Source organism: Grampus griseus, assembly GCF_964374135.1.
Source record: "Grampus griseus genome assembly, chromosome: 3".
Classification (NCBI taxonomy): Eukaryota; Metazoa; Chordata; class Mammalia; order Artiodactyla; family Delphinidae; genus Grampus; species Grampus griseus.
This window is the reverse complement of record NC_139019.1, coordinates 439,994-457,872: the sequence shown is the minus strand read 5'-3', so window position 1 is coordinate 457,872 and position 17,879 is coordinate 439,994. Positions and strand designations below refer to the sequence as shown.

Below are 17,879 nucleotides of genomic sequence, written 5' to 3'. Positions count from 1 at the left end.
AGCTGCTTTCTTGCACGTTAGGCAGAAAATCACAGCATTTTCTTTGTCTCAAGATATTTGATGAAAAACTACTGACCTGTTTGTCTCAAGACATGTAAGGGGCTTGGATGAGCCTGTCTTTTTAGGACACTTCAGACCCCCCCCCGGCTGCACCACAGGCCCTGAAGACAGACACCCACAGAGAGGAGCGCTCAGGGCGCAGACGCGGGCGGGCGCTGGGGCGCAGGGCCGCGGTCTTCTTGAGCTCCCTGTGGCTCCAGTGCAGCGGCTCCACCTCGGCCTCGTGCTGCGCCCGCACCTGGCCCAGCTCCCGAAGGAGGTGCTCGTTGGTGCTGACCAGGTACCTGGAGACGAGGCAGGGGACAGCGCTCAGCCCCGGGCCCCGTCCCCGCCCGGGGGGCCCTCGCGCTGGCCCTGCTGCTGCCCCTCGCCTGGCGGGGCTGTGTCTCCCCAGCCCCGGCCCAGCAGGAGCCCCGCTGGCGCGGCGCGGGAGCTGAAGGGGTGGGGAGGGGAGGCCCCTCGACACTCTGACAAGAACGCTCCATCTTCACGGCAAGAAAACAATGTTCCAGTTCTAGAAAAGGTCCAAGGATGGAAACATGTCTAATTCGCGGGCAACTGCACTTCTGACACGGACACGGCACAATGGGAAAGGCCTGGGTTCTTTAATGCTGTGGCCGTTTTTAACTCTGGAGGAATCTCAGCAGGGAAGTGGGGCTGCACGCTGCCGACCCCGTCTCCAGGCTGCCAGCTCACCCGGTTGGCACTGACTGAGGGACCTCCGTGGCGCCGCGAGCCACAGATAGCGCGGGGCCGCGTTCTCCACAAAGCTGGCCACGCCAGTGACAAACCCCGTTTGCCGGGACACTGGGAGAGCCACGGGCCAGGCGGAGGCTCAGCACCTAACCGCCTGCTGCTCCGAGAGGCGCTGCGGCCCTGCCTTGCCCACACTGAGCCCACGGAGCCCACCCGCCTGTGGCCTTCCTGCCTTCCCCCACGGGGCTTGTGCTGGGATGGGCCCAGGGGCCTGTGGCCTCCAATCCCCACAAGGTCACAGCCTGGCCGCTGTGGTGACCTCGTCCGACAGTGAGAAGGGGGCGGGGGGAGAGCAGAGGAAAAGGGAGGGTGGGGCGGGAGTGCTGCCCTCAGGCCTGCCCCCCACTGCCTCGGCTTCCCCTCCGCAGCCCCACCCGCTTGCCAGCACGCAGGTCTCTTCACAAAATCTGAGCTGGGGGCAAAGGTGGAATCTGTCTCTGCGAGAACAGCCGAGAACCACCACGCCGAGGGGGCACGCGCAGGCCTCCAGGACACGGCACCTCCTCTCCCTCGCCCCTCGTCCCCCCTTAACACCTCCCCGGAAGCTGCAGCAGGAAGGACCTCGCTGCTCAGTAAGACGCAGAAGCTCCGAGTCAACCCAGCGACACACGTGGGCTCAGGACCAGTGGCCCGCTGCCCCGGGCAGGCACCTACGGCTCTCCTGCAGCATCTGGGTGAGTTCCTGGATCCTGTCGTCGTGCTCCAGACGCTGCTTTAGTTCCACAATCTCCCCGGAGAGCCGCTTCACACTTGTCTGAAATCCTGATGGGAAAAGAAGTAGCGCTATTCAGTGAAATGCGCTCCCACATTTTAAAAAATTTTATTTGTTTATTTATTTATTTAGTTTTGGCTGCGTTCGGTCTTCATTGCTGTGCGCGGGCTTTCCCTAGTTGCGGCGCGTGGGCTTCTCACTGCGGTGGCTTCTCTTGTTGCGGAGCACGGGCTCTAGGCACGCAGGCTCAGTAGCTGTGGCTCGTGGGCTCTAGAGCACAGGCTCAGTAGTTGTGGCGCATGGGATTAGTTGCTCCGTGGCATGTGGGATCTTCCCGGACCAGGGCTCGAGCCCGTATCCCCTGCACTGGCAGGCGGATTCTTAACCACTGCGCCACGAGGGAAGACCCAACACTCCCACATTCTGGAAACTAAAATGATTCTAGAGTTTAAAGCGCACCTGGGAAACACGGGAAAAGGTCATCAGGGTGAACAAAGCAGCCCCCTCTCCACCTGCAATCATCCCACCCAGGGCCCAGCGCCGGCCCCTGCTGTTGGGGATGAAGCCCCGGGACTCTGCCCTCCGGGCACCCCTGAGGGGTCCGTGCGGCGTGGAGCAGACAGGTGGAGGTGGGCCTGGCGCCAGCCAGAAGTCGTAGGCTGATCTGCTGCTGGACAGCTGGGCGTTCAGGAAGAAGACCCCGGCAGCCGACAGGACTGGGGTGAAGGGCTGCGGGGACGGTTACCGGGCGGCGGGCCCTGGAGGGTCTCGGCTGTGACTGTGCTCACGCCCTGAGATGCTTACCACCCAGTCTTTTAGGAAGAAGTTTCAGACCCCCGAGAGGTCAGACTGGAGCAGACACTCAGGCTGAAGCCCCTGTGGGACCCCACGTCACCTCACATTACCCCAGAGCAGGCTGCACCCCACCTCGAAATCCCAAGGGCACTTTTGCAAAACTGGCAAAACAGAATCCAAGACAGTGAAGAGGGAAACAAAAATGCCCTGGGTCTGGAAGGAGCCATAACCAAGGAGGAGGACGCCCCGGGGAGGGCCCCGTGGCCTTTCAGCAGCTCAGAGAGACGGTCCCGGGCATGCGTGCCCGCCCTGGCAGGGCTGGGGGCTCCGACCCCGCTTCACTGCACTTGCTGAGTCTGAATCCTGTGAAATCCTGACTCTTACACGTACAATTAAACCGTGAACTCACCAGTGATCTGCAAGTTCAGTGTGAATGGAGCGTCGGCGTTTCTCACTTCTTTTTTCACGCTGAACAGAAGAGACTTCAAGCTACTGCTTTCCTCCAGAGTTCTGCCCAGATGCTGCCTCAGGTGATCCTGCAGACACAGAGCAATGCGTGCCAAACAGGCGAGTCAAACTCTGTGCAGACGCTGCATCGCTACAAAGATGGCATCTGGGGCCCGTCTGTCTGGATCCAAATGGTCCCAAACTGCACAGTGTAAGGAGAAGGGGTGCCACTACTCATCTGCCCAAACCCCCAAACCCACGGTCCTCTGTTTCCGGGTTGACAGGCCTGCTGTGCCCATGGGGACGACGCACTGCCCGGTGACCACGCAGGCTGGGGCTGCAGCCCTTCCTGGATGCGAGAGCCATTTGCGCGCAGACACCCAGAGGATGCCGGTACCACTTCACTATTTTTCACTTATGCCTCTAAAAATGAAGCTGTGTGTAGGATCTCTGTCTTGACAAGATGGTAAGCACCAGAAACTTCAGACACTTGTCTCCCAGCAACCCTGTGGCTACTTCCACTCCCATTTTACAAACGGGGGGACTGAGCACAGAGGGTGCTCACGCCCGGGGAGGAGACCCGTCCCTGCCACACACAACACACAGAAGCCACCACGTGGCACCCTCCGCACCAGCTGCCGCATCGCGAGCACTTGCGGGGCTGCCTGGAATGGGCGTGGAGGACCTGCACCCTGCTAAGCCTTCAGAGGAGACCCCAGCCCCGAGTGACAGCCTGACAACAACTTCAGGAGGCCCTAAGACACACGGCTCAGCTACCCTGGGCTCTGACCACAGAGACCACACAGGGTAAGCGTGTGCTGTCTGAGGTGTGACTGGGGGTGACTTGTTACGCAGCACTAGACAACCTAACACAGGGGGTTCAGTACCTGCTGCCATCCCTACAGCCCACCCTCTTAACCACGGGACAGAAGCCAAAAAGCTTCTACACAGCAAAGGAAACCATCAACAAAATGAAAAGGCAGCCTGCGGATTGGGAGAAAATATTTGCAAACCATTTGTCTGATAAGGGGTTAATATCCAAAATATATAAAGAATTCACACAACAGTGAAAAAACAATCTGATTTAAACATGGGCAGAGGACCTGAACAGACATTTTTTCAAAGAAGACATCTAGATGCCAACAGGCGCATAAAAAGATGCTCAGCATCGCTAGTCATCAGGGAAATGCAGATCAAACCACAGCGAGGTGTCACCACACCTGCCAGCACGGCTTCATCAAAAGGACAAGCGATAACAAGTGTTGCCAAGGGTGTGCAGAAAAGGGAACCCTCGTGCGCCGTTGGTGGGAATGTGAACTGGTGCAGCCACTACGGAGAACAGTATGGAGGTTCCTCAAAAATTAAAATCAGAGCTAGCAGATCCAGCAATCCCACCTCGGGGCATTTATCTGAAGCAAACAAAACACTAATTTGAAAAGATATGTGCACCCCCCCTGCTCACAGCAGCATTACTTACAATAGCCAAGCTGTGGAGCGACCTCAGCGCCCATCAATAGATGATGAATGGATAAAGAAGATGCGCTGTATGTTACAACGAGAAAGACGAATACCATGTGATATCAGTCACACGTGGAATCTAAAACAAACGAAGTGAAGCCCACAGATACAGAGAACTTGGTGCCTGCCAGAGGCAGAGCTTAGGGGTGGGAGAAGGGGGTGAACCGTTACTGCTTTTTAGTTCAAATCAATTGAATTTTTTTAAAAAGTCTACTGCAAATAAAAGGGAGAGGTTGTTAGTTAGATTAAAAACGCAAGATCCAAGTGTACGCTGCCTACAGGGAACCCACTTTAAATATAAGCACACCAATAAATTAAAAGGACGGAAAAAGAAAGATACACCATAGCAACACTAATGGGAGAAATCTGCTGGTGGCTATGCTCGTGTCAGTCAAAGCAGAGTGAGAGAGAGAGAGCAGGCACAAGGGGGAAAGCACGAGAGGAAGCATCCCACGCTCAGGGCACTAACAGCCGTCAATGGCAGGCAGGGTGCCAGGTGGCGGCAGTGTGTGGAGGGCAAGGCAGAGAACGGCCAGGAGGTGCGCCCACGCGGGACAGCAACACCGCTAGGACCACGCGCTGGGAACGCCGACACCACTGAGCACACAGGTGTCACCTCAGCAGCCCCCGAGGGACCAGGGCACAGGCGTGGGCCCATCACACGGCACAGGGGTCACCAGATTCACACCGGGCAGCCTAACTCCATGGCCCCCACACTCAACCCTGACAACATACGAGCTTGACCAAAAAGAACAATTATCTATATGGGTCAAATTTACTTATTTTGGCTATAAAATAAATAAATAAAAATAAAATGAAAGAACACTTAAATAGTTTCCACACAATTAAACTGAACCATAATGATCAGTGAGGTAAAGACCTCACCATGCTGAATGCACGATGGTCTTTAAGTAAAAATTATCATGTTTAAGGTGCCCCTTCGATGGTCTGATGTGCGTGTACATAGTGACGGCCACAGTCGAGGTAATACACACATCTTCTCTTCACACAGTAACCATTTTCTGGGTGATGAGAACACCGGAAATCTGCTCTCTCAGCAGATTTCCAGATTCCATGCGGTCTTATTCACTGTGACCACCAGGCACGCTTTAGAGCCCTAGACTTAGTCACCTACAGAGCTGCCACTCTGTGCCCTGGGCCACCATCTCCCCACTCCCCCCACCTCCCCACCACCGGTGACCACCGCTCTACTCTCTGCCTCTATGAACTCAACTCTTAGATTCCATATATGAGATCATGGAGTTTATTTTCTTTCCACGTCTGACTTATTTCACTTAGCATAACGCCCTCGAGGTCTATGGCAGGATTCCCTTCTTTTTAAAGCTGAATAATGTCCCGCTGTACACATACACCACGTCTCCTTTCCCCACTCATCCGCTGAAGGGCGCTTAGGTTGGTTACTGTGACTAATACTGCAGCGAACATGGCAGTACACGCCTCTCCTCCAGATCCTGATTTCACTTCCTTTGGATAAACACGCAGAAGCGGGATTGCTGGATCACATGCTAGTTCTACTGTGGGCTTTCTGAGGACCCTCCATACTGTTCTCCACAGCGGCTGCACCAACGTACATTCCCGCCAACAGTGCACGAGGGTTCCCTTCTCTCCACATCCTCCACTTGTTATCTCTTGTCTTTTTGATGACAGCCGTTCTGCAGGTGTGAAGCGATAGCTCACTCTGGTTTTGATTTGCATTTCCCTGATGATTAGTAATACTGAGCATCATTTTCACATGTCTGTTGACCATCTGTATGTCTTCTTTTTAGGTCCTCTGCCCGTTTTTTAGTTGGGTTTCTTTTTTTCTTCTATTGAGTTGTATATTAACCCCTCATCGGATAAATGGTTTGCAAATATTTTCTCCCAATCCGTAGGCTACCTTTTCATTTTGGTGATGCTTTCCTTTGCTCTGCAGAAACTTTTAGTTTGAGGTAGTCCCACTAGTTTACTTTTGCTTTTGTTGCCTTTGCTTTTGGTGTTACATCCAAAAAATCACTGCCAAGGCCATGTCAAGGAGCTTTCTTCCTCTGTTTTCTTCTAGGTTTTTTTTTTTTTGGCCGCACTACGCGGCATGTGGGATTTTAGTTCCCCTACCAGGGATCAAACCCATGCCCCCTGCAGTGGAAGCGTGGAGTCCTAACCACTGGACCACCAGGGAAGCCCCTTCTAGGAGTTTTAGTTTCAAGTCTTATATTTAAATTTTTAATCCACTCTGAGTTGAATTTTGTGTGTGCTGTAAGATAAGGGTCCAAGTTCATTCTTTTGCCTGTGAACATCCAGTTTTCCCAACACCATTTACTGAAGAGATCATCCTTTCACCATGGTGTATTCTTGGTGCCCTTGTCAAAAATTAGTTGACATATATGTGTGGGTTTATTTTTGGGTTCTCTATTCTGTTCCAGTAATCTATGTCTGTTTCTGTGCCAGCACCATACTGTTATGATTACTATAGCTTTGTGATATAATTTTAAATCAGGAAGCGTGATGCCTGAAACTCTGTTCTTTCTCAAGATCACTTTGGTGATTTGGGGTCTTTTGTGGAACTACAAAAAGAAGAATACAAATTAAAAGAAAAATAATTATACAAATTTTAGAATCGTTTTTTCTATTTCTGTGAAAAATGCCATTGGAATTTTTATAGGGCTTACACTGCGACTGTAGATGTCTTTGGGCAGTATGGACATTTTAACACTAACAACCTTCCACCCATGAACATGGGATATCCTTCCGCTCATTTGTCTTCTTCAACTTCTTTTATCAGTGTTTTATAGTTTTCAGTGTTAAGATCTTTAGCCTTCTTGGTTAAATTTATTCCTAAGTATTTTATTCTTTTTGATGCTATAAATGGAATGGCTTGGGAACAATCATTGGTATAAAGAAATAAGAATGATTTTTGTTGTGCTGACTTTGTATCCTGCAACTTCACTGAATTTATTTGTTCTGCTTTTCTTTTGTGAAGTCTTTAATGTTTTCTACATGAATAATCACATCATCTACAAACAGAGGTAACTTTACTCCTTCCTTTCCAATCTGGATGCCTTTTGTTTCTTTTTCTCACCTGCTTGCTCTTGCTAGTACAGTTGACCCCTGAACCACGGGGGGTCGGGGGGCTGGGGAGCCGACTCTCCTTGCAGCTGAAGATCTGCATATAATTTACAGTTAGCCCTCCAAATCTGCAGTTCTGTGTCCATGGATTCAACCAACTTCCAATTGTGTAGTACTATAGTATTTTACTATTTAAAAAATCCACGTATAAATGAACCCATGTAGTTCAAACCCATGTGTTCAAGGGTCAGCTGTACTTCCAGTGGAAGAGAAGCTGCAGACTGGACACCCTGGTCTCATACTGGGTCTCAGAGGAAAAGCATTCAGTCTCCCCCACTGATCGTGAGGTGAGCCAAGGGCTTCTCACAGATGGCCTTCATTGTGTTGAGGAAATTTTCTTTTACACCTATTTTGTTGAGTTTTTTTCTTATCGTGAATGGATGCTGAACTCTGTCAGATGCTCTGTCTCCATCACTTGGGATGACTGTGTGGTCCTTCTCTCTCCATGAGTTAATGTAGAGTATTAATTTGTGTATGTTGAACCAACCTTGCATTCCAGGGGACAATCCCTTTTGGTGGTGATGTGTTGCTGAATTTGGTATACAAGTCTTCTGTTGAGGATTTTTACATCTATGTGCATCAGACAGTAGCCTGTAGTTTTCTTTTCTTGCAGCGTCTTTGGCTTTGGTATCTGGGCAATGCTGGCCTTATGAAATTAGTTTTAAAGTATTCCCTCTACTTCTATTTTTTTGGAAAAGTTTAAGAAGGATAAGTATTAATGCTTTGAATGTTTGATAGAATTCCGCCATGAGGCCATCTGGTCCTGGACTTTCCTTTATTAAGAGGTTGATTACTGTTCCATCTCATTTGTTATTGGTCTCTTAGGTTTTATTTCTTCTTGATACAGTCTTGGTAGGTTGTATGTTTCTAGGAATTTATCCGTTTCTCCTAGGTTCTCCAACGTGCTTGTATATAACCATTCTTTGACTCTTTTTATTTCTGAGGCATCCGTTGTAATGCCTCCTCTTTCATTTCTGATTTTTAATCTCCTCTCTTTCTTAGTCTAGCTAAGAGTTTATTGGTTTTGTATATTTTCAAAACCCAACTCCGTTTTGTTCATTGTTTTCCTGTTGCTTTTCTACTCTTATTTCTTTCTGCTATGATCTTTATTATTTCCTTCCTTCTGCTTTCTCTGGATTCAGTGTGTTCTTCTTCCTAGTTCCTGTAGCTGTAAAGTTAGCTGCTTTATTTGAGATTTTGAGATCTTTTTTCCTTTTTAGTGTAGGCATTTATGAGTGATGGTCTCATGGCGAGGTTACAAAGGACGAGGGCAGCCTCCGCCAGGAAGTGGGCTCCACTGCCAGGCCCACACTGTGCTGGCTCTGGCTGCCCTTCAGTGCCACCTGGTGGCGGAGTTCCCACAGGTCCAACAGGATACCTCGGTCTCATAGCTGGCTAGTGCAGACAGGACAGCCAGGTAACTGGAACCTCTCTCACCAGTGTTCTGGGGAGCCTGGGCCAGGGAACACTGGGGCCACAGAAACTCCACCTCCAGCCCAGCCTCACTCTCTCTTTTTCTCTCCCACTCGGCCTCTCTCAGAACAGAACGCAGCTGCCCAGGAGAGGCAGAGCTGGGACAAGTGGCAATGCTGCCATCTGCAATCACTGTCATGAGGGGTCCTGGAGTGACAGAGTCACGCTGCGTCCCTGAAGGGCAGCTGGAGTCCCTGGGGGTGAGGAGAGCCTGGTGGGGGAGAGGGTTCGCGTCCTGTGAAGGGCAGGAAGGGGCCCCGGTGTTGTGCCCGACAGCTGTAAGGGGAAGCAGCGTTGAGAAGCTACTCTCATTCTGTGATGTCAAAACTACATTTTGGGGCTTCCCTGGTGGCGCAGTGGTTTAGAGTCCACCTGCCAATGCAGGGGACACGGGTTCGTGCCCCGGTCTGGGAGGATCCCACATGCCACAGAGCGGCTGGGCCCATGGGCCATGGCCGCTGAGCCTGTGCGTACGCAGCCTGTGCTCCGCAACGGGAGAGGCCGCAACAGTGAGAGGCCCGCGTACCGTGAAAAAAAAAAAAAAAAAAAAAAACCTACATTTTGCTCCATCTGTGAACAAACGGAACTAACTCACCATCTCCTTCCGAGTGTCGCTGAGTTCCGACACCACCTCACTCATCTTCACGCTATACTGCTGCTGTAGCTCAGCAAGGCGACTCTGCAAAGACTTATTTTCCATAGTCAGGGAGCTAATTTCTTCACTCACATGTTGTTGAACTGTCCTGAGTGGCTGTAAACTCTTGGACAGATGACAAAATGTGTCTTGCCTGAGCTAGAAGTAAGAATCAAACATTATTACACCATTTATGTTGAAAGGATGAGTGTAAACAAAACATGTTCAATGCACTTTGAGTAACACGGGCTACATGGCTCAAAAACACTGGCCGGCATGGAGACTGGAAAAGGGACACGTATGCCATTGAAATGACCTCATCAGGCCTCTTTATCCCCCGCCGTGGATGAGGACCAACAGGCAAAGAGCAACAGTCTTAGAGACCTAGAGAAGGGGCCTCAGGGAAAGGCCACCATTAGGAGGTCTGCCTTAACGCGCTCTCACACAGCACCGACTGCTGCTCCAGGCCTGGCCCTGCTCCACGACTGGGAAAGCAGACAGTCCTGCTTCTAGCCCTGACAGGGTGTAGGTTTATGTGGTCAGGATCCAGGGGCGCCAGCTTCTCAGGGCGCCCTGATTCCAGAAGGAGAAGCTGAGGGGCCAAGACACTGAGTGGAAGGCTCGGGAGCCTATGGTGCAGCTAAGCTGGGAGATCCAGGCAGATCGGGGTCTGCTGGAAGGAGAGAGCTGGCAGGTCCCTGCTCCCCCTGGGGCACGTGAGGCTGCAATCAGGCTGTGGGGAAAGAGAACGTGGCCCTGGGGACACAGCATGTCCCCGTCTCACACCCCAACTCTGGATGTGGGGTCCCCTGTGTGCCCCTGTACCCAGGCACCAGGCAGAAGAAAACCCAAGTCCCCTCTGGGGAGGGGCCACATCTTCCTGGGCCTCAAGTCATTGCCACCAAAAGGTCAGCAAATCCAGGGCCCTGCATTCAGTCAAATGCTCAGAGGATTCGGAGAAGACAGCAGCAGCATTTTAGTCTCTCCAAATCCCCACATTAAAACAGAGCAAGGAGAAGCAACATCCAGGAAGAGCGATGCCAACACCACTGGCTGATGACATACCTCCAGGAAGCCTGGAGCGCCAGCAGGTGGGAAACGACAGCCACAGGCCGCGTGGAGTCCTCCATGTCTGCCACCTCCCGAGAACCCAGACGCTGTGAACAGGACCATCAGGACGCTCCCCGCAGCACAGTGAGGCAGTGACGCCGGTGAGGCGGTCCAGTGAGACACGGGGACCAGCGCCCCGCAGTGGGGCGCAAGCATCTGCCCGCAGAGCCCTAGGCCAGCTCGCCGAGGAACACCTCGCTGCCGTGCAGGGGGCTGCAGCCACTACAGTGCCTGCCCACCAGGTCGAGGAGCGCCACCTCCAGGGTGGCCTTCGTCCCGGGCGGCACGGCCAAGTGCAACTTGGGACACACCTGCACGGAAACAAACCACGAGCGTGGCTTCTTCCCTGCCTGAAACCAGTGGGTACGATGCAGCACTAGGCGTGCGCGCCACGCTGATGCCCCATCCCACCGCCTACAAGCACGATGGCGGGTTCACACACCACAAGCCTGCAAGCGTGGCTCATGGGATCCACCTCCCCGCCCCGCACGTGTGTCCACACGTGTGGGGCGGGGGACAACATCTCACACCGGGAGGAACGGCGAAACTGTCACCCTAGTGTAACAGTCAGGAGACCGGTCGGTTCCCAGGGACGGCTGTCCTGGGCCCTCCTGAACCAGCCCCAGCGATTCTGGGAGGGAGGAGAATAGTCTCGGCCTGAACGGTCACTGGAGCCCCGGAGGCCCTAAGTGCAGCGCAGCCCACGCGGGACTAGAGGGAGGGCTGGCCGGGACGGCGCAGGCACAAGGCTGCCGAGGCTCCACCCCGGGCCCAACCACGCCAGGACCGCAGAGTCACTGGCATTCACGGCAACGCTCTCTTTTTTCCGTTTAGAAATTGTTTTACCAATTTTAAGGGATTACTGCAGAAAGCGGGGTGGCTCCTGCCCACTTTCTGAGCGCCTAGGGAACAATTCCTGGGTCCGGGGATTTGGGGAGTAAATGCCAGCAGTGCCAGAGCTGGCGACGAGCCCCGCCGCCCTTCACAGCCCGGCGCTCCCCACTGTTACACAGATAAAGGGCTTTCCTCCTCGAGGCCGTCTGGAACAGCCAGCGAGACCCTGCAGGGAGGGTGGGAGCGACCTGGGCCACTTGAGCCGGGACAGCCCTTCACTCCTGGCATCACTGAGCACCCACGGGAGCCCCAGGAGCACCGGGAAACACATGCCCGCAGAGGGGACACTGCTCTGCCCGAGGTCACACCAAGGGCGGGGTGGCCGTCTCCGGGGACCAGTTGGCGTGGGAACACTGAGGCCGGCTGCTGGTCCCAAAGAGCCGAGGCAGAGAGCACCTGTGGGCATCAGCACACATACCTCCGCCGGGAGCTGCACCTGGACGCTCAGCCGCAGGCGTGGGTGATGGAGCCGCGGTCCCCAGCGTGGTCAGGCTTCTGCCTTCCACCCGGCAGAAGGGTCGTGCCCTCTCCAAGAGGACAATCTCACCACAGGGTCAGAGTGCTCAGAGGAGGGGGCCCCGCAGGCAGCGCCCCTCCTGCAAGGTCCCAACCCCACAGCAAGGGCCAGCCCGTCAGGTGAGGCTCCGCCCGGGGTGACACCCATCTGGGGACAGGCAAGGCCCAAGCACGTTCCCAACTCAAGCAAGTCCTCGTTTTCCTTCCTTCACTCAATCCAGTGAGAGACTAAAGAGGCGAACAGACAGCGGCCAGACGAGCTGTGAAAGCAGAGCTCGGCCCCGCGGCCTGCGGCTGGAAGCCACCCACCACCTACAACGGGCCCAGCGTCCCTGATTCTATGTCTCCAGCTCAGGACCAACCACAGGGGGCCAGGCGCTCCCCTCACCAACCTCGTGGGACGCCCCCTTCCAGCCCCAGCCCCCGGCCTCCCCGGGCCGCAGCCCCTGTCAGGGCACCTGCGCCCCTTCTCCGCTGGGACGCTCTCCCCCCGCGCCCGCCTGGGAGTGACGTGGCAGGGCCAGCCCCCTGCCCCGTGAGCCCGGAGGGCAAGCCACCCACTGTCTGCTGGGTGGTCTTCACTCGTGCCCCAAACTTTGAGAATGTCTCCATCTCCAGTTGGGCCAGTGACAAGGGCGACGAAGCACCGTCCACAACCGCCCTGGGCGACTCTGGGCGACTCTGGGCGAGAACCTGCACTCCCAAACGAGGACGTGTCTTCGGAGAGCCAAAGGACGCACGCCCAGGACCCCCGCTCCCGAGGGCGCCGTGGGTGGCTCCAGCCAGCGGGACGAGGAGGCCGCGTAAGCCAGCGCCCCCGGGAGGACACTTCCACCTCAAGGCCCTTTGCACCACGGGGAGAGGCGAGCAGCCTGGGAGCGCGCTTCTAAGAGAACGGGGCGGTGACAGCGCCGCGGAGCAGTTCACCTAAGAGCTGCGCTCACCTCGGGGTCATGTTAGCGCTGAGGAAGGAAGACGCGGCCTGACAGAGGACGGCGGCCCCATGGCCTCCACACCTGGCTCAGCTCACGCACGCTGTGCGGCCTCTGCTGCTCGGGCCCCCAGGCCGCCGAGCGGGAACAGGGTCCCAGCTCCGGCCCTCCTCCAAGCAGCTCAGACACTCCTGGTCTGCAGGGGCCCGGAGCATCCTGCCACGCACCCTTCGCTTCCTGTGCTTTTCCGGGCAGGCAAAAGGGATTTAACCCCTTTTGCGTCAATAAACTTGTCTTCTGAGAAGGAGGGGCTGAGCCAGGGTGGGGTCCGTGGGGTCTGCAACAGAGAAGGGGGCAGAGCCCTCACCACCAGGCGCCCTGGGCTCAGGGGCCGGCACTGCAAGTTAAACAGCTGTGTGCACATGCATGCGTGTGTGTGCGTGTGAGCGTGTGTGCAGGCATGTGTGTGCCTGTGTACGGATGCACGCGCACACGCAAATACGGAAAATCCACCAAAGAGTAACAGAACTGAAGTAGTAACTTTAACAAATGAATCGACTGATTACTGTATGTCCTCTCACCAGAACTATACATAACAAAGATGAGTCAAGTGGGTGACAACCTAAGATCTGGAAGTTACAGTGGGTTTAACAACTTGTTCCTACCGGAGACACTGTCGACGCGTCGGATCTGAGACCCTCCCTCCCCAGCCGCTGAGCCACTTCCCGGGCACCTCGGGGCCCAGCACCCCACAGCCCAGGGCCCTCCTCCCAGGGCAGGCTCTCCTCTTGAGGCCCCTCAGCCTGACCGCCCTGGACCCTCCTGCACGTGGACTCTGCAGGCACCCAGGCTCAAATCTGCCCCACAAGGCTGCCCTCTGGCCAGGCCTCCCCTCAGGGCTCCGTGAACAGGGCCATACCCAGGGCGTCCCCAGCAAGTGCTCGTGACCTGAGCGGACGGACACCACTGTCATCTGGCGGCCCAAGCCAGAGACCACCCGGACAGCCCTCCCCCGCAGTTCCCTGTCCATCAGCATACGTCACCAAGTCCACCCAACCAGCACCAGCTGGCCACCTCTGCCCCTTGCTGGGACTGGTCTGCCGTATCCACTCAGACGGACCCACTGCCCGCCCCCCACAACTCAAATGCCCACCGGCCACTCCATGCCGTCCCCTGCCCCCAGCCCGGGGACCTGGCCTCCCCCCACCATGCGGCACTGCGCTCCCTCACCTTGACCTGCAACCTGTGCTCTTCTGTCCCCCACCTCCAGCCCAGGGCCTCCACACGAGCCCACACCCACACAGCACAGCTGAGCCTGGCCACCAGGGGCCAGCAGAGCAAGCCACACTGGGACTGGGGGCCGGCCCACAGAAGCACAGTCTGAATGCTTCAAAACCCTCCAGGACGTAGACGATGGGAGGACGCAGAAACACTTCCAGCTCACAGGCGTCTGAGACACGACGCTAAGATACGCCACGTGCGCCGGACAGGATCCGGGACCCGAACACGCATCCACGCATCCCCACGCACACATACATGTGTAGATGCGTGTGTAGGGACACACGCAGGAGGTCTCAGGACGTGGAGTAAATGCGGCTGGTGCCTCGATGCCACGGCCTGCTCTGCAGTGGCCACGGGGCACTGGGCAGCCACCATCACGACCCACCAAAGTCCCCACGAGCTCACCTGCACGAGCCTCAGGCAGGGGCTACGTTCGCTCACACTGGGACGTTTCTGACGCCTTTTCCATATTCGTGCAAACAACACTCAATTAACTTATTTAATTTCCCTTGTCTTTCATTTTTTAAACTGTAACAGTAGCCACTGTCATAACTGGGCCCATGTATGTATCCGGAAGAAACTGTGTGTGAGTGAGAGTGTGTACTCACAGACCAGGAACCTAAACCACAGGTGTTCTACAAGGGTCAACTTCCATTCATAGAGAAGATTCTTTCCTAAGACACCTTAGGGAGTCGCGCGCACACACAATGAAGAGGAACGAGGGCAAGCAGTGGGGCCGGGGCCGCCTGGACGAGGGGCAAAGCGCCGCGGGGGTGGGGGGGGCTCGCCACGCACCAGCCCTGCATCCTCGGCTCCGCCCAGCCCCGCTGGAGCTGCCCCTCCGCTTCTCGGGGCCCTTCCTCAGGGAGTCCCCACGCTGCTGCTGTGCTGACTCAGGACTCAATAGGTGCCGCGACTCTGCTGCATTAAAAAACATTTTAAAAGCTCTATTTCAGGCTCCCAACAGTGTACCGTATCTGTCAAGTATACTCCTTCCGTGGGGTGAACGGGAAAAGAAGGCCGAGTGGATAACACACACCAGCCCACCCTGCTGGGAACCTGCAGCGGTCACCGCCCACAGCGCCCCAGGGGAGGGTGACCCAGCCGCACTCAGGAGAAACTGTTCGGCCGAGGAATCAAGACAGACACGACGGTCAACAGAACCCAGAGACTCCGGCCCGCTGAATTAACAAGGGCGCCAAGGTTATTAAATGAAGAGAAAGACAGTCTTCTCAACAAATGGCACTGGCACAACTGGACATACGTGGGGGGACAGGCGGGCAGCCTGACCCACTATCTCACGCCACACCCCGAAATTCACTCAAAAGAGCGGCTCTCAGACCTAAGCACTGACCCCCAGCACGTGGACCAGTCCGTGGGAGGAACCCTCCACAAGCAGGGGCAGCACACCGAAATGCACGACCACGAAGGGAACACGAAGAACGGAATTTCACTGAAATAACACTGCTCTGGGGGCACTGCTTAGAAAAGAGGCAAGCCACAGGGTGGGCAGAAACTTGCAGTACTATACCTGAGAAAGGGCTTGTGTTCAAACACCATGAAGAAGTCTTATGCCTCAGCACCAAGAAAAGAAAAGGGGAGGGGAACAGACAGGAAGAGAAACGCCACGGAAGACGTGAGCCCATGGAGAGGCTGTGGTGACTTGTTTTCAGGAGATGCTAATTAAAACCAACAAGAGATACCACCATACACCCAGGACGGGAGCCAGCGTTAGAGAGACTGACAGTCCCAGGAGCTGGCGGGGACGCCAAGGCAGAGGTGGTCCTGCAGCAGGGAAGCCCCAGCCCGCCGCGTCCTCATGGAAAGCTCTTAGGAACCCACAACTCAGAAGCAGCAGCAACGGAGCTGAAGCTCACACACACGTCCTGGCGGAAGAGCCCCAGCAAAGGGCATGAAGTTCACGTGCACGTTCTCACCAACGTGCAGCTGGAGCCGGGAGTCCCCTCGTGGCCGGCAGGGACTCATTCCCTCCAGCACAGGACGCTTCCTCCCTGTCTGCTTAGACATCTCACTTCTTCCCTATCCCTGTAACTGATCTGAGGAGGGACCTGTATAAACAGCCCTGCAACATGACTACATCCACCTCAAATACACTGACTTCTCCTTTTGTAATTCCATGATCCAAATTACTGATATTTACAAGTGCACAAGATTTCATGAAGATTCTGCATTTAAAGGTAAGTTCTCTAAGAAGGCATCAACCTCCCAGAAAGGCTGCAAGCCCTGGCCCTCTCCCTGGAGCAGCAGCCTACCTTGGAGCGCTGGAAGCTGGCCTCTTGCTCCTGCTGGCTGGAACTCGTGCTCCCAGGAGGGCTGCTCAAGCCCCACCCACACTCGGCAATGAGGTTCAGGGCCGCCTCATCATCCGCGTCCATGACAAGCACTTCTTGGCCGAGGGGGCAGCTCACTTGGCTCCGGAGTGATGCAGTCTGCAAAGAAAAGCAAACCCAGTGCTGTGCTGCAGCCCACAGAGCACTCCAGCCGTACAGACTCCGGGAGGGAGACGCCTATACCGCGAGCACGGCCACAAGGTCTCCGAGGAGGAGGAGCTGGTGTCTCTACCACAGTGAAGCTGGAGCGGCTCAGCCAGGACAGCTGGTCGCCACACCAGGATTCATTCAAGGACAGAAGTCCCAAGAAGCTCCCCTGTGCTAGGATCTCCTAGCACGTCCACAGTGCCATACGTGCGATCAAGAAAGTTCAAGGAGGACTCCCCTGGGGATCAGTGGCGAAGACTCCCTGCTCCCAGTGCAGGGGCGAGGGTTCGATCCCTGGTCAGGGAACTAGATTCCCCCATGCCATGTAGCGCGGCCAAAAAACAAAAAACAAACCAACAAAAAAGCAAGTTCAAGGATGTGGTGTTCCGACTTTCTATTTTCACATTAAGTGAAAACATTTCCCTACCAACTGAAATGTGAGGTTTTAGAATAGGACGTCCCTCCATACAGAGGTACACACCTCATTTCCAACAAAGGCAGCTTAAGAAATCACTCTTCAAAATAGAACTCAATCACATACTATGAATATTGATTTTATGATACCTTATCATACTTTGAGAGATCAATGAATGATATTCCTTATTTTCTCATACTGAAAGTGTTCCAGATCCCTGCAGAAAGAAGGGGACTTGGTTCTCCTTCGGGGTCTGACCACAGAAACCTGACAGTGGACACATGCAGCCTCTCTGGGTATCCATTGTCACCTCTGGATAATAGGACATTGCACCAGATCACCTAAACTCTGTGGTAGCTTAGTCTTCGGATAATCAAGGACAGGTAAACTGCAAAGCACTGCTGAAAGAAATTAAAGATGAGATAAATAAATGGAAACACACCCCACGTTCACTGATCGGAAGACTTAACACTGTTAAAATGTCAATACTACCCAAAGCAATCTACAGAATCAGTGCAATCCTATCAAAGTCCCAATGACGTCTTTTGCAGAAACAGAAAAACCCATCCTAAAATGCGTCTGGAATCTCAAGGGACTCCAAATAGCCAAAACAACATTGAAAAAGAGAAGCATCAGAGCTAGACTCAGATATGGCAGAAATGCCGGATGAAATCAGACTCCGATTTAAAACAACTGTGAGTAACAATGCTAAAAG

General features: G+C 54.5%; 1 protein-coding gene across 1 annotated transcript in view; it reads right to left on the bottom strand.

Annotated features, from left to right (window-relative positions):
* Positions 1-17,879, bottom strand: part of CEP72 (centrosomal protein 72) — a gene marked incomplete at its 5' end in the record, with an annotated part of 32,203 nt that continues 14,324 nt past the window's right edge. The window contains 6 exon segments of the mRNA XM_082652217.1: positions 1-344; positions 1,467-1,578; positions 2,733-2,859; positions 16,525-16,652; positions 16,655-16,676; positions 16,680-16,701. Of these exon segments, the coding sequence (XP_082508343.1) occupies positions 122-344; positions 1,467-1,578; positions 2,733-2,859; positions 16,525-16,652; positions 16,655-16,676; positions 16,680-16,701 (634 nt within the window). The 3' untranslated portion in view covers positions 1-121.